Here is a 21057-nt window from a genome sequence, read left to right on the forward strand (position 1 = left end):
CCTCTCATCTCTGTCAGGACTCACAGCTGTTTTCTTTGTATCTGTTGAGCACTCTGTTGTGCGACTCTTGGTTGGGCTAAGCGTCCCTCAGTTTTCAAGGCTCAGCCTGTGTCTTACACTCTGTATCCCCTCTGGGTAACTCGCTTGCCTGTTGTTTCTGTAGAACCTGCACGTTCCTTCTACGTTAACGTCCGTATCTCTCATTGATGTCTGCGGCTGCTGATGACAGGCAGTGCAGGCCCTGCCCTCTGCCCTGTCCCCAGTGCTTAGCACAGTGCCTAGCACATGGAGGTCTTGTATGTGCTCAAAAAGGTTGGAGTGAAGATTTGAGTTCAGAAGGCTTTGTTCTAGGGCCTGGACTCCAAACCACTTAGCTCTGCTAGGGGAGTGGCAGACGAGTTACCACTTTAGGGTCTGGAGGAGGCTTTCAGCATGAATAGTGGCCTTCACTGTCATATTTGTCACACTTCTATACTTGAAATGCTTTGCCAACTTTGCTAAATCCCAGCTTTGCTAAGAAAGATGTAAGTAGAAGTGTTTACGCATCTCGTCCGGTGTTGCTGAGAATAGTGAAGTGGTTTACTCGAGGTTTTCATTGGTTTGGTAAAAAAGGAACACTTTACCGCTTAAATTAAGAGAGGATGAAGGCAGTGAGATGGAAAAGGGTCTCTTAGGGAAAGAGAGTGACAATGCTTACTTAAGCTGTGTCTTTGAAAAGCATGGCTGTATTCTGAGTGTGTGAAACTGCTAATTAGAATGTTTAGTCAGGTAGCAATTACTGTCTTAGATATGCTGGCATCTTCCCTGCCACTCTCTGTGAAGCAGTTGTTCTCACATACAGAAACAAAGCGAGTGTAGCCTTGTTACAGCCGTGTTACAGCTGCAGCAGGGACTAGGCCAGGTCCTTGTTTTCCAGGGGGAAGAGGATGCCGAGGAGACACCACATCACTGGTGGACTGACACTTGCAGGAGCTCTGATGGTCGTTCTCTTCACCAAAGACAAGAAGCAGTGTTTGAGTTGTTGGGAGGTACAAGGAGGGAGGATCTGGTGCTGACGAGAAGGGAAGGGAGGGGTGGGACTGCTCAGGAGAGCGGTTGCCTTGCTTTATCCTGCTGTTATTTGTTGTGATATAACGAGAATCGAGTAAGAAGCCCAGAGCTAAAGATTAAAGCATTGAGTTTGTGCTTGTTTATGAAATAACAAGCTTGTTCCTATTCTAAATAACTGGTTTTCTGCAGTAAGAAAGAGTAAGCGAGCAATAACTGCTGACCTAATGTCCTTGCACACTGCCCCCAGATGCGCACAGCTGTTAGACAAATGTGTGCAGTTGTTAGGGAATAATTTTATGGTCTTTTAATTTTATTTTGCAAGAAACTTTATTTTTAAAGTGTTAATTTTATTTCTGAAGGTATTAATGGGCAAAAGGTGATATGTATTTTAAAACAATTATCCCAAGGAAAATGTTTCATTGGAAAAATCTGAAAGATTTCAAAATACAAACAAGATTGTGTTATACAACATTTTTATTACCTTTATTATTTTCTGTTTGTGTATGTGTACATATACACATGTGTACTTAAGGAAGTCAGTTCTCTTCTTTACTCATAGGGACAGAACTCAGGTTGTCAGACTTGGCGGCAAGTGTCTTTGCTCACTGAGCCACATCGCAAGCCCTGGGTGTTGCCTTTCTGTAAACTTGCTTTTATGCATTCATTCTCTCTGTTTTGTTGAAGGGATATCATCACCAGCAGAAATTCCAGCAGGTACTATTCTGGGATTGACAGTTAGGGATCCGAGAGTAAATTTGCCCCCACAGCGATCCAGAGCTTTGCCTGATCCAGAAAGATACCAAGGTAAGGTGCTTGCTATGCCCCTTGTCGAGCTGTCAGATGCACAAGGAATTCAGTCCCTGCCACTTATGGAGTAGCTCTGTCTGGGGCGTGTTAGAGGACACAGCCTGAAGCATCTTTTACATGGGAGGTGTAAACCACAGAGCCAACTTCTTAAGCTTGTTATCTATTTTTTTCCTGAGTTCTCTGTTTTCAGTATCTAGTAAAGTGTGTCTTTCTTTATTCTCCCAAATGACTGGAGTTTCGGAATTTACCTGTGAGGAAGGGATGTGCACCGGCAGCTGGTCTTGTGCTCATTGGAAGCCTCTGTCTGACCATACAGATGATCCAGGTTCGAATCCTGGCAAGGCCATCCCAGGTGCTGAAGTATCAGAGCACATGGTTTTAACAGAATATTGGTACCTGAGAGCTCGTTGGCTGGGAGTGTGGGAAGGTGGGTTTGGGCTGGCCAGGACTTGAGGGGGTTGCTGCAGTTGTGATGATGCTGTGTTGCATACACTGTCATTTAAACACCATTAGTTAGGAGAGGAGTTTAAACTAGCTTGTGAGCTTTGGGAGGAAAGCATGTAAGTATGTGTCATAACAACTTAACAATTGTGTTTTTAACCTCTAGATGTAGTTACCCAGCTTATTAGGGACCAATAAACAGCCCTGTGAGAGCGCCACAGAAGAGGTGGCTGAGAGGATTGAAGACACATAGGAAATTAGTTGTTGTGGAGCCCAAGTCGTCATCGTTACCTTCTACAGTGGGTATGGGCTAGCATGACCAGAAGTCAGAGCAGTAGTACCTTAAAGCCATGGGCAAACTCTGTGTCTCTCTGGCTCCCTCATACACGGTCTTGAGTACGTGATTGCAGGCAAGAGTCAAATCGCCTGGCAAGGAGGACACTTTTCACATGGATTAGTTGAATTAGTATTATGTCAGTACTTTTAATATCTCACCTAGGAAGATAAATCAGGATGAAGGATAGAAATGTACTTTGGTGACTCGATCATTTAAAACGCCAGTCCTTAGAAGAGTCTCAAACAGTGATAGTAAAATTAATTCAAATATACTAGTCCTTAAAGAGGAGTTTGCCTGCTTTGTGTAACAAGCTCCTTATTTTCTTGTATAAACTGCATTTCAGGGAGCTTTTAAAGGAAAAAGTTTCTAGGAACCTGACCGCTGTGTTTTCATGCTTTGAACCTTTTACCTCTTAAGTAAGAGTTAATTATTAACATGTTTTTAAAAACACTTCTCACTTTCATTAACAGAATAGTTTACTATGTAAATAGCTTTGAGGTGAGATTTCAAAATACAGATCCAAGGCTGGAGGTGTCGCTTGGTGATAGAGCTCTTGCCTAACACCACACGGCCCAGGTTCAAGTGTCAACCCTGGGGAAGTTGAAAGAAAACCTCACACCCTATTAATGCTGTGTGGTCTGCTTTGTCTGCTGCTTAGCAGCTGCTGCACTTTCAGCTCGGAGCTGCCTGTTCCTAACAGTGAGTTGAAGGCTGCAGCTCTCTTCCTGCTGACCCCTGTGTTTTCAGTGTGTCTGGAGTTCAGCCTTGTCTAGATGTCACGTGGTTGATCATACTGTGGGTAGTCTTTTCAGACTGGCTCTTTCCCTTAGTGAAATGCATCTAGGAGTCTCCTGTCTTCTTTTAGTCCTTTTAGTCCATCATTTAGAATATTTAAAGATGAGCTGGTGCTTTCCTGTGCCTTTCTTTTGAGAATTCTCTCTGGTTTGCAACTCAGTTCTGCCCCTCAGATTCGTGTGAGCTCCTTAGGGCAACATTCTGGATTCGTCGAGGCTGTTGGGAATGGGACTGGGCCTTCGTGGGCAGTGTGGCCGTCACAGGCACTCAGCACTACACCTATGAGCTCTCTGGTTAGTCTCCACGAGGTTAGACCTCTTCCACGAGGTTAGACCTTCCCTGTCCATGAGGTTAGACCTTTTCCTCAAGGTTTGACCTCATCCATGAGGGTTAGACCTCTTCTACAAGGTTAGACCTCTTCCACGAAGTAGGATAGTTTGCAGATGCCAGTGCTGCTCTGCAGCTTTCTTCTCGGGTCTGTTCAGTTAAATTTTCTCTGGCTTTGATCTCCCCTGAGATCTGTCACACCTTGCCCTAGTTACTTCCCCAGCCAGCAGCTCTATACAGGTATGCACCTTTTTTTTTTTTTTTTTAAGATTTATTTATTGTGTATAAGTACACTGTAGCTGTCTTCAGACACACCAGAAGAGGGCATCAGATCCCATTACAGATGGTTGTGAGCCACCATGTGGTTGCTGGGAATTGAACTCATGACCTCTTAACCACTGAGCCATCTCTCCAGCTCAGGTATCACTTTTGAGTGAATTTCTTTTTTTTGTTTGTTTGTTTTTTTTTCGAGACAGGGTTTCTCTGTGTAGCTCTGACTGTCCTGGAACTCACTTTGTAGGCCAGGCTGGCCTCGAACTCAGAAATCCGCCTGCCTCTGCCTGGCGTGCACCACATGCCTGGCGTTGAGTGAATTTCTGTGTTGGTATTTTGGGACAATAGCCCCCCATCTCCTCATTTTTTTTTTTAATTTATTTTTTTAAATTCTTCAGTCTAACAAAATTAGATTTGAAAAACTTTTTTTCTGTCATGAAAACTGTTTCTCAAGAAACAGTATAGTTCGCAAACATTGCTCCCCTTAAAGGAATGGAGAAACATGTTTTATAGACAGCAGTGAACAGCTTAGTAAATGGTAGTTATAAGAGACCTGAGAGAAAGGGTAACAGAAGGTGCCATCTAGAGTTTGGTGATTTTAAATGAGATGGGCATCTTGTTAGTATTATAGTTGTGTCTTTGTGATGTCATGGTCTAGGAAGCCAATTTTAAGAGTAATTTTTTCGTCAGGGAAAGTCTTCTAGTTCAGTAAATGCCTGTTGACTGCGTGAAGCCCTTTGCTGTCTTCGGTCTTCCGCATTAGTGCTGGGTGGAGTGACTGTGTGGTTTGAAGGCTGTTTCTTTTCCCTCTTAGCTAATGAGCGAGTGAAGCAGCTGCTTCTGGAGGGTGTGCCTGTGGCATGTGCACACAGCTTCATCTGGGACCAGGATATCTGTAGGAGTGTCACCGAGAATAAACTCTTGGATCAGGTAACTAATGTGCCAGGCTATGGGAGTCACTGGAGTAGAGACACTACACGGTGATTTTATGTCCTGTGTACTTATAGATTCTTTGTTGTGATACATTGATTTTTTTTTTCTAAAGAATGCTTTCTAGTAAAAGACCTGAAGTGTATAATCTCGTGGTTTGAATATATTTGTCTTTAATCTTATTTCCTTTAAATATTCTGTCTGTAAGTTCACAATGATTGGGCCCCCACCAGAGTCAGGCATTGAGTCAGATACTGACAGATGACTGGGGTGTTAGGAAGCGTAAGGAAGGCTTAGGGACACTGAGGCTGGCTTCCTGTGTGGAAAAGCTGATGTTTGAATTACTTTTCGATGGGAGCTAGACTTCTTGGAGGCAAGGTCAAGGCTGGAGTGGAGAAAGGTGTCAGGAAGTAAAAGTGGCATTTACAGTGGTCCAGGCCTGACCTGTTCATAATCCCCAGATGGGACAAGAGCTGAGAGTTAGTAGTGGCACAAGGGAGCGTTCTGAAGGGACACAGGCTAGAGTGTAGAGGGCCTCAAGGCATCAAGTTGTGGGCCAGCTGCGTGGTCCACCGAGGGTTTCAAGATCGGATGACTGGATTTCACTCCAGCAGTATGTGGAGTGAAGGTTAGACTGGGATTCTGCTTGGGAGAGAGCTGGAGAAAGGCCTGCGGGTCAGATAGCCTTAAAAGAAACATGTATATAAAGTAGCTGAATGTAAAGAAAGAAAGAAAGAAGTACACCAATAGGACATGGTGGGGGTTGGAATTGTGCAGCAGCTGGAGTAAAGGGGCTGGGATTCAGAATATACTTCCAGAGGATAAAATTGATGAGACGTGGTGGCTCTTGGAAGATGAGAAAGGGTATCTGTAGACTAGCTCCTAATATGATGGTGTCTGCTAACAGTTGGAGTCATGTTGACTGGTTCACTGCTGTATTCCCAGGTTCTAGAAAACCACTTAACATGTTAGAGGTGCTCAGTAAATATGCAAATGGATGAACAGTGAGCCCTGGGATATGTGGGATTATTCAGTTAGGGGAGAATTTGGAAGAGGACTATGGGAAAGGTGAGCCATTTGACAGGCCATGTGCCTCTCAAGAGTGGATATCTTCAGAGACAGGCTTTAAGTTCCAGGTGGGAAGCTTGGGGCTAAAGGGAAGATATATTAGAATAGACAATAAATATACAGGAAGTTATAGAAGCTTAGCAAACGTGAAAAGGTCAAAGTTTGAGGAGCATGGTTGAGGTTACAGTTACATCACAACATGGAGGAGTGCTCTGTTCAGTCATTGAGACAGTAGCTGGCGTCTCTGAACTCAGCACAGCTGTTATTCCTTCCCTGAGCAGACTGTGGGAAGTGAGAGGGCACTGTGCACTTCTTGTTGTGTTGGTCCACGCCTTCCATTCACAGTGCCTTCTGTTCTAATCACTCAGACCTGCTAAGATATTTCCTCAAGAGCAGAGACCATTTCCCCCACCTGTCCACCTTTGAGAAGTTGTGGTTAATTTGTGTACTGCCTTACTTAATGATAACAGAAGATAATCAAAATGAAAGGGATCGAGTATACAAGTATAGACGGATTTAGATGAGATTAGCAGAATGAACATAAGTTAGTTCACTTTGAATCTTCTGTACCCTCTAGCCCAGACAGCAAGTTCCAGGTATTCTGGCCTTTTCCTACCAAAGCCTGTCCATAGAGGAAAATCTTTATAGAAAGTGTATTTTTACTTATACTGGCTTGTGCTTGCTATTTCAGAGCTTTGTCTTTTAGGTGAACATTTAACTTTTAAGTTTGGTCCTGGGGAGGCCCAGTGCGACCTCCTAGAAGACTGTGGCTGTTTGTATCCACTTGTTTTCTTCCCTTAGGATTTAAACCGGATGAGAAGTGAGTTGCTGGTGCCCGGATCGCAACTTGATTTAGGGGCTCGTGAATCTAAGATACCCATACTTCTGATTCAGCAGCCAGGAAAAGTGACTGGCGAAGACCGACTGGGCTGGGGCAGTGGCTGGGATGTCCTCATTCCCAAGGGCTGGGGCATGGCTTTTTGGATTCCATTTGTAAGTCTCCTTTTGATTTCAGCTTATAATTGCAATATTTAAAACACAATCTTAAGTGATAATAGATGCTAAATATTCCGGGGATCATGCACAATTTAGGAACTTAACAGTGTACTTCTGTCCTTAGAGGTGAAATAGTGAATATAAAAATATAGAATACTTTATAACATGTGGTTCCTGGAGCCAGGTTCTCGTGGATAACCTGTGGGCCAGCAGGATGGCTCACAGGTTAGGGTGCTTGCCACCAAGTCTGACAACCTGAGTTTGATTGTCAGTACCATATGGTGGAAGGAAAGAATGAGGTCTCTCAAGTTCTCCTCCACACTTGTGCCATCACACATGCGCCCATGTGCATGCACATGTACACAGAGTAAATAAAGTTGAAAATAAAAAAAGACAGTAGTGTAGCCCTCTTCCTCCAAAGACAGTCTTTCTATGTGGCTCATGCTGGCCTGGGATTTGTTAGCTGACTGCTCAGGCTCCCAGGCAGGGATTGTAGGTTTAAACACACTGCCTGCCTCATATTGTACATTTTTTCTCACACATTTTATTTTTTGTTTTCTTACAGTGATTTGAATATTAACTGTACAGCTACTCTATGATATTTCCATACATGCTTGCTTTGTGTCCATCTGTCTACCTGTGTCCCACAGTCTCTTCCACAGGCACCTCCCCACACTTTATAGGGATAAGGAACAATATTTGAAGGTTTTGAAATGGAATGTTTTTTTAAAAAAAATTCATCTATTTTATGAGTACACTATAGCTGTCTTCAGACACACCAGAAGAGGGTATCAGATCCCATTGCAGATGGTTGTGAGCCACCATGTTGCTGGGAATTGAACTCAGGATCTCTGGAAGAGCAGTCAGTGCTCTTTTTATATTTTTATTTTTTAGATATTTTCTTTATTTACATTTCAAATGTTTTCCCCTTTCCTAAATCCCCTCTGAAAATCCCCTATACGCTCCCTGCTCCCCATGCTCCCCAACCCACCCACTCCCATTCCTGGTCCTGGTATTCCCCTACACTGGGGCATAGAGCCTTCACAGGACTAAGGGCCTCTCCTCCCATTGATGACTGACTAGGCCATCCTCTGCTACATATATAGCTAGAGCTACAAGTTCCACCATGTGTTTTCTTTAATTGGTGGTTTAGTTCCAAGGAGCTATGGGAATACTGATTAGTTCATATTGATGTTCCTCCTATGGGGCTTCAGACCTCTTCAGCTCCCTGGTTATTTCTCTGGCTCCTTCATTGGGGACCTTGTGCTCTGTCCAATGGATGACTGTGAGCATCCACTTCTGTATTTGCCAGGCACTGGTAGAGCCTCACAGAAGACAGCTATATCAGGCTCCTGTTAGCAGGCTCTTGTTGGCATCTGCCTAGTGTCTGGGTTTCGTGGTTGTTTATGGATAGATCCCCAAGTGGAACAGTGTCTGGATGGTCGTTCCTTCAGGCTCTGCTCCGAACTTTGTAACGTCTTCCATGGGCATTTTGTTCCCTATTCTAAGAAGGAACGAAGTATCCACACTTTGGTCTTCCTTCTTCAGTTTCATTTTGCTTTGCAAATTGTATCATGGTTATTCTAACTTTCTGGGCTAATACCCACTTATCAGTGAGTGCATATCATGTGTGTTCTTTTGTGATTGTGTTACCTCACTCAGGATGATACCCTCCAGATCCATCCATTTGCCTAAGAACTTCATTAATTCATTGTTTTTAATAGCTGAGTAGTACTCCATAGTGTAAATGTACCATATATTCTGTATCTATTCCTCTGTTGAGGAGCATCTGGGTTCTTTCCAGCTTTTGGCTATTATAAATAAGGCTGCTATGAACATAGTGGAGCATGTGTCCTTATTACAAGTTGGAACATCTTCTGGGTATATGCCCAGGAGAGAAGTATTGTTGGATCTTCCGGAAGTACTATGTCCAACTTTCTGAGGACCTGCCAAACTGATTTCTAGAGTGGTTGTACCAGTTTGCAGTCCTACCAGCAATGGAAGAGTGTTCCTCTTTCTCCACATCCTTGTCAGCATCTGCTGTCACCTGAATTTTTGATCTTAGCCATTCTGACTGGTGTGGGGTGGAATCTCAGGGTTGTTTTGATTTGCATTTCCCTGATGACTAAGGATGTTGAACATTTTTTTCAGGTGCTTCTCAGCCATTTGGTATTCCTCAGTTGAGAATTCTTTGTTTAGCTCTGTGCCCCATTTTTTAATGGGGTTATTTGATTTTTCTGGAGTCCAGCTTCTTGAGTTCTTTGTATATATTGGAAAGTAGTTCCCTATCTGATTTAGGATTGGTAAAAATTCTTTCTGATCTGTTGGTGGCCTTTTTGACTTATTGACAGTGTCTTTTGCCTTACAGAAGCTTTGCAATTTTATGAGGTCCCATTTGTCGATTCTCAATCTCACAGCACAAGCCATTACTGTTCTGTTCAGGATTTTTTTTCCTGTGCCCACCCATATCTTTGAGGCTTTCCCCCACTTTCTTGTCTATAATTTCAGAGTCTCTGGTTTTATGTGGAGTTCCTTGATCCACTTAGACTTGAGCTTTGTACAAGGAGATAAGAATGGATCAATTTGCGTTCTTTTACACGCTAACCACCAGTTGTGCCAGCACCATTTGTTAAAAATGCTGTCTTTTTTCCACTGGATGGTTTTAGCTCCTTTGTCAAAGATCAAGTGACCATAGTTGTGTAGGTTCATTTCTGGGTCTTCAATTCTATTCCATTGATCTACCTGTCTGTCACTGTACCAGTACCATGCAGTTTTTAATCACAATTGCTCTGTAGTACAGCTTGAGGTCAGGCATGGTGATTCCACCAGAGATTCTTTTATTGTTGAATAGTTTTTGCTATCTTAGGCTTTTTGTTATTCCAGATGAATTTGCAAATTGCCCTTTCTAACTCTGTGAAGAATTGAGTTAGAATTTTGATGGGGATTGCATTGAATCTATAGATTGCTTTTGGCAGGATAGCCATTTTTACTATATTAATCCTGCCAATCCATGAGCATGGGAGATCTTTCCATCTTCTGAGATCTTTGATTTCTTTCTTCAGAGACTTGAAGTTCTTATTATACAAATCTTTCACTTCCTTAGTTAGAGTCACACCAAGGTATTTTATATTATTTGTGACTATTGTGAAGGGTGCTGTTTCCCTAATTTCTTTCTCAGCCCGTTTATCCTTTGTGGTTTGTTTGAGTTAATTTTATATCCAGCTACTGCACTGAAGCTGTTTATCAGGAATTTTTAGGGTCACTTATATATACTATCATATCATCTGCAAATAATGATATTTTGATTTCTTTCTTTCCAGTTTGTATCCCCTTGATCTCCTTTTGTTGTCTAATTGCTCTGGCTAAGACTTTCAAGTACTATATTGAATAGGTAGGGAGAAAGTGGGCACCTTTGCTAGTCCTGGATTTTAGTGGGATTGCTTTAAGTTTCTCTCCATTTAGTTTGATGTTGGCTACTGGTTTGCTGTAGATTGCTCTTACCATGTTTAGGTATGGGCCTTGAATTCCTGATCTTTCCAAGACTTTTATCATGAATGTGTGTTGGATTTTATCAAATGCTTTCTCAGCATCTAACGAGATGATCATGTGGTTTTTGTCTTTGAGTTTATTTATATAGTGGATTGCATTGATGGATTTCCGTATATTAAACCATTCCTGCATCCCTGGGAGGAAGCCTACTTGGTCATGATGGATTATTGTTTTGATGTGTTCTTGGATTTGGTTTGTGTGGATTTTATTGAGTATTTTTGCATCTATATTCATAAGGGAAATTGGTCTGAAGTTCTCTTTCTTTGTTGGATCTTTGTGTGGTTTAGGTATCAGAGTAATTGTGGCTTCATAGAATGAATTGGGTAGAGTACCTTCTGTTTCTATTTTGTGAAATAGTTTGAGAAGAGTTGGAATTAGGTCTTCTTTGAAGGTCTGATAGAACTCTGCACTAAACCCATCTAGTCCTGGGCTTTTTTTGGTTGGAAGACTGTTAATGACTGCTTCTATTTCTTTAGGGGAAATGGGACTGTTTAGATCGTTAATCTGATCCTGATTTAACTTTGGTACCTGGTATCTGTGTAGGAAGCTGTCCATTTGATCCAGGTTTACTAGTTTTGTTGAGTATAGCCTTTTGTAGTAGGATCTGATGATGTTTTGGGTTTCCTCAGGTTCTGTTGTTATGTCTCCTTTTTCATTTTTAATTTTGTTAATTAGGATACTGTCCCTTTTCCCTCTAGTTAGTCTGGCTAAGGGTTTATCTATCTTGTTGATTTTTCTCAAAGCACCAATTCCTGGTTTGGTTGATTCTTTGAATAGTTCTTTTTGTTTCCACTTGGTTGATTTCAGCCCAGAGTTTGATTATTTCCTGCCGTCTACTCCTCTTGGGTGAATTTGCGTCCTTTAGTTCTAGAGTGTGCTGTCAGGCTGCTAGTACACTCTCTCTAGTTTCTTTTTGGAGGCACTCAGGGCTATGAGTTTTCCTCTTAGGACTGCTTTCATTGTGTCCTATAAGTTTGGGTATGTTGTTGCTTCATTTTCATTAAACTCTAAAAAGTCTTTAATTTCTTTATTTCCTCCTTGAGCAAGTTATCATTGAGGAGAGTGTTGTTCAGCTTCCACGTCAATGTTGGCTTTCTATTATTTATGTTATTATTGAAGATCAGCCTTAGTCTGTGGTGATCTGATAGGATGCATGGGATAATGTCAATATTTTTGTATCTGTTGAGGCCTGTTTTGTGACTGATTATATGGTCAGTTTTGCTGAGAAGAAGGTATATCATTTTGTTTTAGGATAAAATGTTCTGTAGATATCTGTTCAATCCATTTGTTTCATAACTGCTGTTAGTTTCACTGTGCGTCTGTTTAGTTTCTGTTACCAGGATCTGTCCATTGATGATGAAATTGGGGTGTTGAAGTCTCCCACTATTATTGTGTGAGGTGCAATGTGTGCTTTGAGTTCTACTAAAGTTTCTTTAATGAATGTAGATGCCCTTGCATTTGGAGCATAGATATTGAGACTTGAGAGTTCATCTTGGAAGATTTTACCTTTGATGAGTATGAAGTGTCTTTTTTTGATAACTTTGGGTTGGAAGTTGATTTTATTCGATATTAGAATGGCTACTCCAGCTTGTTTCTTGGAACCATTTGCTTGGAAAATTGTTTTCCTGCTTTTTACTCTGAGGTAGTGTCTGTCTTTTTCCCTGAGGTGGGTTTCCTGTAAGCAGCAGAATGTTGGGTCCTTTTTATGTAGCCAGTCTGTTAGTCTATGTCTTTTTTGGGGGGGAATTGAGTCCATTGATATTAAGAGATATTAAGGAAAGGTAATTGTTACTTCATGTTAATTTTGTTGTTAGAGTTGGGATTCTGTTCTTGTGACTATCTTCTTTTAGGTTTGTTGATGAATTACTTTCTTGCTTTTTCTAGGGCATAATTTCCCTTTTGTGTTGGAGTTTTCCCTTTATTATCCTTTGAAGGGCTGGATTTGTGGAAAGATACTATGTGGATTTGGTTTTGTCATGGAATACTTTGGTTTTTCCATCTATGATAATTGAGAGTTAGCTTGGGCTGGCATTTGTGTTCTCTTAGGGTCTGTATAACATCTGTCCAGGATCTTCTGGCTTTCATAGTCTCTGATGAGAAGTCTGGTGTAATTCTAATAAGTCTGCTTTTATATGTTACTTGACCTTTTCCCCTACTGCTTTTAATATTCTATCTTTATTTAGTGCATTTGCAGTTCTGGTTATTATGTGTCAGGAGGAATTTCTTTTCTGGTCCAGTCTATTTGGAGTTCTGTAGGCTCCTTGTATGTTCATGGGCATCTCTCTTTTTAGGTTCAGGAAGTTTTCTTCTATAATTTTTTTGAAGATATTTACTGGCCCTTTAAGTTGAAAATCTTTATTCTCATCTATACCTATTATCCTTAGGTTTGGTCTTCTCATTGTGTCTGGATTTCCTGGATGTTTTGAGTTAGGATCTTTTTGCATTTTGCGTTTTCTTTGATCCTTGTGTCCATGTTTGCTATGGGATCTTCTGCACCTGAGATTCTTTCTTCCATCTCTTGTATTCTGTTGTTGATGCTTGCATCTATGGTTCCTGATTTTCTTTCTTTGGATTTCTATCTCCAGAGTTGTCTCCCTTTGTGATTTCTTTATTGTTTCTACTTCCATTTTTAGATCCTAGAAGGTTTTATTCAATTCCTTCATCTGTTTGGTATTGTTTTCCTATAACTCTTTAAGTGATTTTTGTGTTTCCTCTTTAGGGGCTTCTAGCTGTTTACCTGTGTTCTCCTGTATTTCTTTAAGGGAGTTATTTATTTCCTTCTTAAAGTCCTCCATCATCTTCATGAGAAGTGACTTTAGATCCATGTCTTGCTTTTCTGGTGTGATGGTGGGAGGACTAGATCCAGGACTTACTATGGTGGGAGAGTTTGGTTCTGATGATGCCAAGTAACCTTGGTTTCTGTTGCTTCTGTTCTTATGCTTGCCTCCCGCCATCTGATTATCTTAAGTGCTTGTTGCCCTCAATATGTGTGATTGGAACCTGTCCTTCCTATAATCCTGGTTGATTCAGGACTCCTCAGAGTCCAGCTTTCTCTGTGATCCTTTGAATCCAGGATCCAGTGAACCTGAGATTCTGGGTGTATCAGAGTTCTTGGCAGTAAGCTTCTTCTGAGACCCTGAGATCCTGGTATGACCAAGCTCCTGGTATCCTGGTATCCTGAAATCCTAAGATGTAGGCTTGTTACAGCGACTGGAAGTGGTGTCTCCTCTGGGGACCGTGGGGCTGTCTGGTGTGTTCGAAAACAAGGTATACCAGCACCGATCAGAAGGAACCTGAGCTGCTGGTCAGGCAAGGCTCCTGTGTCCTTGCTCCTGCTGTCACAGGCCTGTCACGATTGGTTTGGAACCAATGCTGTGTTCCACTCACTAATGATCCTAAGATCCTGGGCTTGGAGAGTCCTCTGGGGACATGAGACCATCCTCAGAGTTGGCGCCCAAGGTGACCCGGCAGCGCTGGTGCCGACCGGAAGGAATCTGCGCCCTTCCAGTCAGTGCTCTTGTTTTTCGAGACAAGGTTTCTCTGTATAGCCCTGGCTGTCCTGGAACTCACTTTGTAGACCAGGCTGGCCTCAAACTCAGAAATCCACCTGCCTCTGCCTCCTGAGTGCTGGGATTAAAGGCGTGCGCCACCACGCCCGGCTCCAGTCAGTGCTCTTAACTGCTGAGTCATCTCTCTAGCCCTATTATTTTTTTTAAAAATAGGCAACAATAATGTTGCATTTTTGACTTGAATAAGTTTAGCTTAGCTTTTACAGCAGTATAGAGCATACTGTTGTGATTTTTAAGTGCTAAGTATAAGCATATACTGTTCCCATTTTTTAACTGTAGCCAAAATTTTTATTAAAATCTGTGTGTGAGCATCTTCTGAGTTTAAGTATTACTCTGCTAGATATGGTAAGAGCTATGTCATTGTAGACTGCTAGGTTTGTGCAGATAATTACATTTTTAGTAATTTTTGCCTAGTGCAAACTGTTAATCATTTAGGAAGGGGATTTTATTTTAATTGTTCCTCTTAATTTTTTTTGTTAGGAAAATTTTTGTTTGCTTTTTCCTCAGTACTGAGTATTGAGCTGAGGGTCTTGGCCAGTCTACGAAGCACTCTGTCACTGAGCTGCATCCCCAGACAGTTAGGCATATTTCAGTATGTGCCCTGTGCCTGTGTTCCGATTAGGAAACAAAGCTTACAGCTTCGCTGGCAATGTTCCATGTCCCTCACATCTCTTAGCTCTCCTCCTAAAGTACCACAATTAGGATTTGGTGTTTGTTCCCTCTGTGCATGGTCTTTATCAGATGCTTGTATCTCTGTAAGTACACATTTTTAATCTATATGCCTATCGCGTATGGGTCTGCAACTGGCTTATTGGATATTGAGTTATTTCCCATGTTGACTGAAGTTTCATCCATTCAGTTTTACTATTGTTTGGTGTTTGGTTGTAGGATTCTCTTAACGTGTGAATTTATCAATTTTCCTTGTGCTGGGCTGTAAGCTTGTTTCTCATGCCCCTATATGGACAGTTAAGCAATTTCACTTCAGGTTAGTAAACTGACAGGGCCCCTTGGCTTTTCTGTTAGATCTACCGAGGTGCACGAGTTGGTGGACTAAAAGAGGCTACAGTGCATTCTCAATACAGACGGTCTCCTAACATCCCAGGCGATTTCCCAGACTGCCGTGCTGGAGTTCTGTTTGCTGAAGATCAAGCTAAGGATCTTCTAGAGAAGTACAGACGGTAAGGAAGGAACGATTCTCAGTCTGCTCTCGGGCCGGGGGTTCCTGCTTTCCTCGCCCGCTGGCTTGGGGATGGCTGCAGTAACTGTGGGTAGTGGAAAGCCTTTCCTTGCGTTCTCTGTTACCAAGAAGTGCTTGGAGCCAGGGTATACTTTTTTGTCCTGTAGAGGCCTATCTGGTCCAGCCCTTTTCTAGGTTATTTTCCAACTTCAGTGATGGATGTCTGAACTACAGACATACACTTCAGATACTTGCTATGGATCTCATCACTATCCTACCTGTACCCCCATTCTTACAGAAATTGTACTTTTTAAGAAAACCTGGTTTTGGAATAGTACTAATTTATTAAAGTTAACGAAACCATGGAAGTAGGCAAAACACTTTAAACTGATACAATTCTTCCATCCAGAGATACATATGCACTGTTTTTAATATTCTAGTATTATCCTTGTAGCCTTTCTTATATATCTTTCATTGGAAACAAGTGAATGAGGGCCTTTATTTCTGTTATATAGAGAAGTCTAGGTAAACTATAGGAACCCATGTTCCCATTAAATTGTAGGTTCCTGGAAGCACAGAAACTCTCTTGTTTGTGGTGCTTATAGATCTAGCCATGGGTGGTGTATGCTGGTCCTCTCTAACATTTGTTGTTTGATAATTGAATGTTGCAGTGGCTTTGCTGGGAGTTGCTGTTCCCACAACCACAGACAGAGGTGGTGTGCACGTGTGTGAGTGTGTGTATGTGTCTGTGTCTGTGTGTGTGTGTCTGTGTCTGTGTGTTTGTGTCTGTGTCTGTGTGTCTGAGTGGTGTAGAGTTGGCTGGCTCTCGAGCCATTTGTTGAATGATAGACAGGTGTTAGTGACTAAGTTGTGACCTGGTCCTGGATCAGCTTCCCAGCCATTCTGTGCTGTGTCTGTGCGCCACCAGTACGGTGTGGCCAAGTCCTGTAGCTGAGAATGTTTACTATTCACTATTTAGACTCTTTCATGTATATTCTCTGTAGGTACAAAACCTCCCAAATACAAGAATGGTGTTACCCATACTACTTTGAAACCTGACCTTTTCATTTAACCAGTGTGTCGGTTTCCCTATATCAATAAGTAATGATCGTACAGCAAATGTTGGCAGACTTTTTTGTAGAGGGCCAAATGATGTGCACTTATGACTGTAGACCCTTTTGTCTCTGTGACAAGGTCTCAGCTTTGTCACTGGGACAAGGAAGCAGTCCCAGGTGACAAAAACAGAGTATGCTAGAGTCCAACCAGGGCTTATTTCTGGCTCACTCACTTATGGAATTCATATAATTTTCAGTCATAAAATAGGATCATTTTCCTTTTCCAATGACTAGAAATATGAAAATCATTCTTAGCGTCTGGGTCATATAAAGGCAGATCTGGCCCATGTGGCTCAGCTGCCAGCTGTGGCGCAGGGTGGAGTTTGACCCTGTAAGGCTGCAACGTGAATGTGCACTATGTCTCATCAGCGGCCTTGTGGGGTGCCTCTGCTCTCCTGGCCGGTGCTTTGGGGAACTTTTCCCTAAACCCATCTCTATATTTGTCTGAGTCATTCATTCATCCAGCACATATTTATTTCAAGCCTGCTATTGGCTCTGTGGCTCCAACAGGCACAGAGTAAAGCGACGTTAGTTTCTTCTTTACTTTATTTGATCATGTCATGCTTCTATAGAGGGTACTGTAATTACATTTACTGCCCCATAGTCCTCTCTTACCACCCTGCCCATTCCTACTGACCTCCATTTCCCAGCTCCTCCTGTTTCCCTGACTTTTTATTTTTGACTCATTGATTTAATACAGGTTGCTTGTATGGGTGTGGCCATGGCCGTGGCAGTGGATATATGCTGTTTACTGGAGCATAGGCAACTTAACAATTGCTGTACCACTGAAGAAAATGACTCCTTGGGCTACTAGTCAGTAGCTCCTCAGAGCCAGGAGCCCCTCCCATATCCACGTGGGGATTTTTGTTCTCTTTGATTTTTCAAGACATGGTTTCTCTGTGTATACCTGGCTGTCCTGGAGCTCACTTGGCTGGCCTCTGCCTCCCAAGTGCTAGCGTTAAAGGTGTGTGCCACCACTGCCTGACTTAAAAGCATATATCATATCCTTACCCCACCCTCACCTACCTGGCTCCCGCCCCCTGGAGTTTCGACTGGCTTGATCTTTGTAGGTAGCCTCTGTGTGTCTGAGACTTGCATGAGTTCTTTCAGTTCTGTCTTTCTGCCCCACTGTTCCCGGGCCTTGGAGGGAGTGATGCACGTGTTTATGGCCAAGCACCGATTCTCGAGACTTTGGCAAGTTATAAGACTGCATGAATTGTCACCCACTGCCAAATGAAGCTCCCCTGATCATGGCTAGGTGCTGGTTATGGTGGGGTGCACCTTTAAACCTAGCACTAGGGAGGCAGAGGCAGGCGGGAAGGCGTGTGTGTGTGTGTGTGTGTGTGTGTGTGTGTGTGTGTGTGTGTGGTGTGTTATTTGGAGATGTGTTATAATAATCATGGCTGTTTTAATTCTCCAGTAGTTTAAAATTTATTTCTTTTTTTCGTTAGACGCCCTCCTGCTAAAAGGCCCAACTATGTTAAGCTTGGCACACTGGCTCCTTTCTGTTGTCCCTGGGAACAGCTGACTCGGGACTGGGAGTCCAGGGTTCATGCCCAAGAGGCAGCTATTATAGCTTCAATGCCTGGTGCTCAGGAGACTGACCCAAGACGGCTTGGAGTGCCTTGTGTCCCCAAAGAGATCTGCCAACTATCTAATGAGGCAGGCATAGCTGAAAACCAACCCAGGAAGCCAGAAGTTACAGGCTGTCAAGCGCAGGAGGGGACCAAAGTGGCCATGGAATGGAATGCCAGTGAGGCTCATATGGCTACCACAGGTAGCCAGCTCTGTGTTGTTCGGTAAGTATAGGCAGCTGCCAGGTACATTTTGAATAGTTTTCCATATTGAACAGGCTCTGGGTATGAACATTACCTTGTTCCTATATGCTAACTCATGACTTTCTGAAAAGGGGAGCCATTCCTTTGATGTTTCATAGAGGGCCTAGGGAAACAGTTTAATACATGATTTGAGACATGGTACTAACTTATGAAGTGGTTGAAAATACTGTCCTTGGCCAGGTGGCCCTGATTGGTGACAAGCCTCTGTTCTGAGCCAGCCTCTCCAGTTGTGAATTGTGTGGATGTGGGATGGACCAGCAGCCATTCCTCATAGCAGGGTGGAGTTGCTTCTGCTACCATGTGCAGAGAGCACTGCCCACTCAGACCCGACAGTGCACTCTCCTATTGAGTAGTCTTTTTGTCCACCTTATTTATCTTAAGATTTTTATATCCCTGTTTCTTCTCAAACTCTCCTCCTATTGCTTTTCTTGCTTTAGTTATAACCCTACTTATTTTTATCTTATTTTTCTGAATGCCTTATTTTCTCTGGCCCAATTCTATAATCTTTGAAATGACAGACATGAAAAGATTATTGGAACTAAGTATATGTCATGCTTTAAATGGTTTTTAACTTTGTCCCTTGCTTTATGTAGGAGTAGGAAACTGCTGAAGCAGCTCTCGTCCTGGTGTGGGCCCAGTTCTGAGATCAGGAGGGCTCCCTGCAGAGCTCAGCAAGAACTGACTAGTAACGTCTGCTTGTCCATTCTGAATGACTTCCCCAGAGCCCTGGTGTGGGTCAGCTTGTCCCTGCTCAGGAAGGGCAGCCCAGAGCCTCACACCATGATCTGTGTCCCATCTAAGGAGGACCTGCACCGGCTCAGTCAGGATCAGTGCTACCATGGACCCTGGGAATCCAGACACAGCGACCCATTTAAAAGCCTGATTCTGAAGGAGAAAGAAAAGAAGAAAAAGGAGAAGAGGCAGGATGGGGAACACAGAGCCTCCGAGGGCCAGGCCGCAGGGCCGCCCATAGCTGGGCAGGAAGCTCTGACGCAGGGGCTGTGGTCAGGCCCCCTTCCAGGACTAACCTCACACTGCTCCAGGCTCCTCCTAGGCTTTGTCACACAGGGAGATTTTTCTATGGCTGCTGGCTGTGGAGAAGCCTTAGGGTTTGTTAGTATGACCGGCTTGCTGGAAATGTTGTCCAGCCAGTCAGCAGCCATGAGGGGCCTGGTGCTGCTGCGGCCTCCAACCTCACTGCAGTATCGGTTTGCAAGAATTACCATTGAGGTGTGAATTTAAGTTTATAGCCTGGTCTTAAATTATAACTATTTTGGTCAAAGCTCACAGAAAGTCCTGGCTGTCTCTGTCACCATCTGATTTAAGATATATTGTGGAACTGCGTGGAAACAAGAATTAAAATTATGTAATCATGTGGATGATGATTTGTTTTTAATCTGACTCTTTTCCATCTTTTCCTGTCCTGGGAATATGCTTAATTGTTTAACATGCTAGCTGAACACTTTGTATTAGAAATTTTATAGTCACATGATGTGCAACAATAACTGTTAACGATTTTTTCTAAGGAAGAGACTGTAGGATCCTGGGTTATAGCTCAGTGGTCAAGCTCTTTCATGTATGAAGGCCAGGGTTCGAGCCTCACATCAGAGCTAAAGAAACAGGCAGATGCTGGAGGTGCCTGGCCCTGCATCCGAGGCCCAAGGTGTGTGGCTGCACTCAGTTATGTCTTGCTGAGCTAACATCGTGTGCCATAAAGAAATCACATGTGGCTGTGTATTGTCAAGTGGGCTGGGTGTGTGACAGTGTGCTGCACTCCCTGGTGTTGCTTTGTTGTTTCTTTTTTTTTTTTTTTTCAATTTTTTATTAGATATTTTCTTCATTTACATTTCAAATGCTATCCTGAAAGTCCCCTATACCCTCCCCCCACCCTGCTCCCCTACCCACTCACTCCCACTTCCTGGCCCTGGCATTCCCCTGTACTGGGACATATAAAGTTTGTAAGACCAAGGGGTCTCTCTTCCCAGTGATGGCCGACTAGGCCATCTTCTGCTACATATGTAGCTAGAGACACGAGCTCTGGGGTACTGGTTAGTTCATATTGTTGTTCCACCTATAGGGCTGCAGACCCCTTCAGCTCCTTGGGTACTTGAAAGGACCCTGATATAGCTGTCTCTGGTGAGGCTATGCCAGTGCCTGGCAAATACATAAGTGGATGCTCATTGTCATCTATTGGATGGAACACAGGGCTTTGTTGTTTCTTAATCTTTCAAAAAAATGCCATGGAAATACTACTCTTTATTGGATTGTCAAAACTGTCTGGTTGATCTTTAGAGAACTTTCTGGAACTATTAAGGAGATCCTGGGTACTGCATAGCCTGTGGGCTGCAATATGGATGGCTGCCACCCTCATGATATCATATATGATGTCATATGACATCTAGAGTGGTACAGTGGAATGCCCAGCTAGTTAAGAAGCAACCAGAGTGCTCGCTTTAGAGCACTTATAAAAGTTGTATACAGATACAGAGAAGATTAGCACAGCCCCTGTGCAAGGATGACATGGAGGTTCATGAAGCAACAAGAGAAAATATTTCAATTAAAAAAAAAATCTAGTTAAAAAAAAACATTGTCTTTACAGATAATTTCTGGAGGCCTTGATGGTTCATTTTCAAAATATGTTCTGTTAAATATGATAACAAAGCAAAACCCAAGATCAGGTTGATTTAAGATAATTTAGGTTAAGCAAAAACATTTTTTTTTTGGGAGAGGATGGACTGGAAAGGTGGCTCAGCAGTTAAGAGCACTATATGTTCTTCCAGAGGTC

General features: G+C 42.8%; 1 protein-coding gene and 1 non-coding gene across 4 annotated transcripts in view; both read left to right on the top strand.

Annotated features, from left to right (window-relative positions):
* The window catches only part of Pop1 (processing of precursor 1, ribonuclease P/MRP family, (S. cerevisiae)), a 35343-nt gene extending 15687 nt beyond the window's left edge, over positions 1–19656 (top strand). The window contains exons 10-17 of one of the 3 annotated variants that reach the window (NM_152894.2): positions 917–1028; positions 1735–1854; positions 2093–2182; positions 4845–4960; positions 6830–7021; positions 15166–15320; positions 17886–18233; positions 18866–19656. In NM_152894.2, the coding sequence (NP_690854.1) occupies positions 917–1028; positions 1735–1854; positions 2093–2182; positions 4845–4960; positions 6830–7021; positions 15166–15320; positions 17886–18233; positions 18866–19508 (1776 nt within the window). In that variant the 3' untranslated portion in view covers positions 19509–19656. The other 2 variants (NM_026340.3, XM_006520158.4) reach the window with 2 other exon arrangements.
* A 1060-nt stretch (positions 19657–20716) lies between these two features.
* Gm22208 lies at positions 20717–20826 on the top strand. Its single transcript, XR_003951736.1, has one exon. It is a non-coding gene; the product is annotated as a U6 spliceosomal RNA (small nuclear RNA).
* Positions 20827–21057: the final 231 nt, after the last annotated feature.

This window comes from Mus musculus, chromosome 15, assembly GCF_000001635.26.
Source record: "Mus musculus strain C57BL/6J chromosome 15, GRCm38.p6 C57BL/6J".
Taxonomy (NCBI): Eukaryota; Metazoa; Chordata; class Mammalia; order Rodentia; family Muridae; genus Mus; species Mus musculus.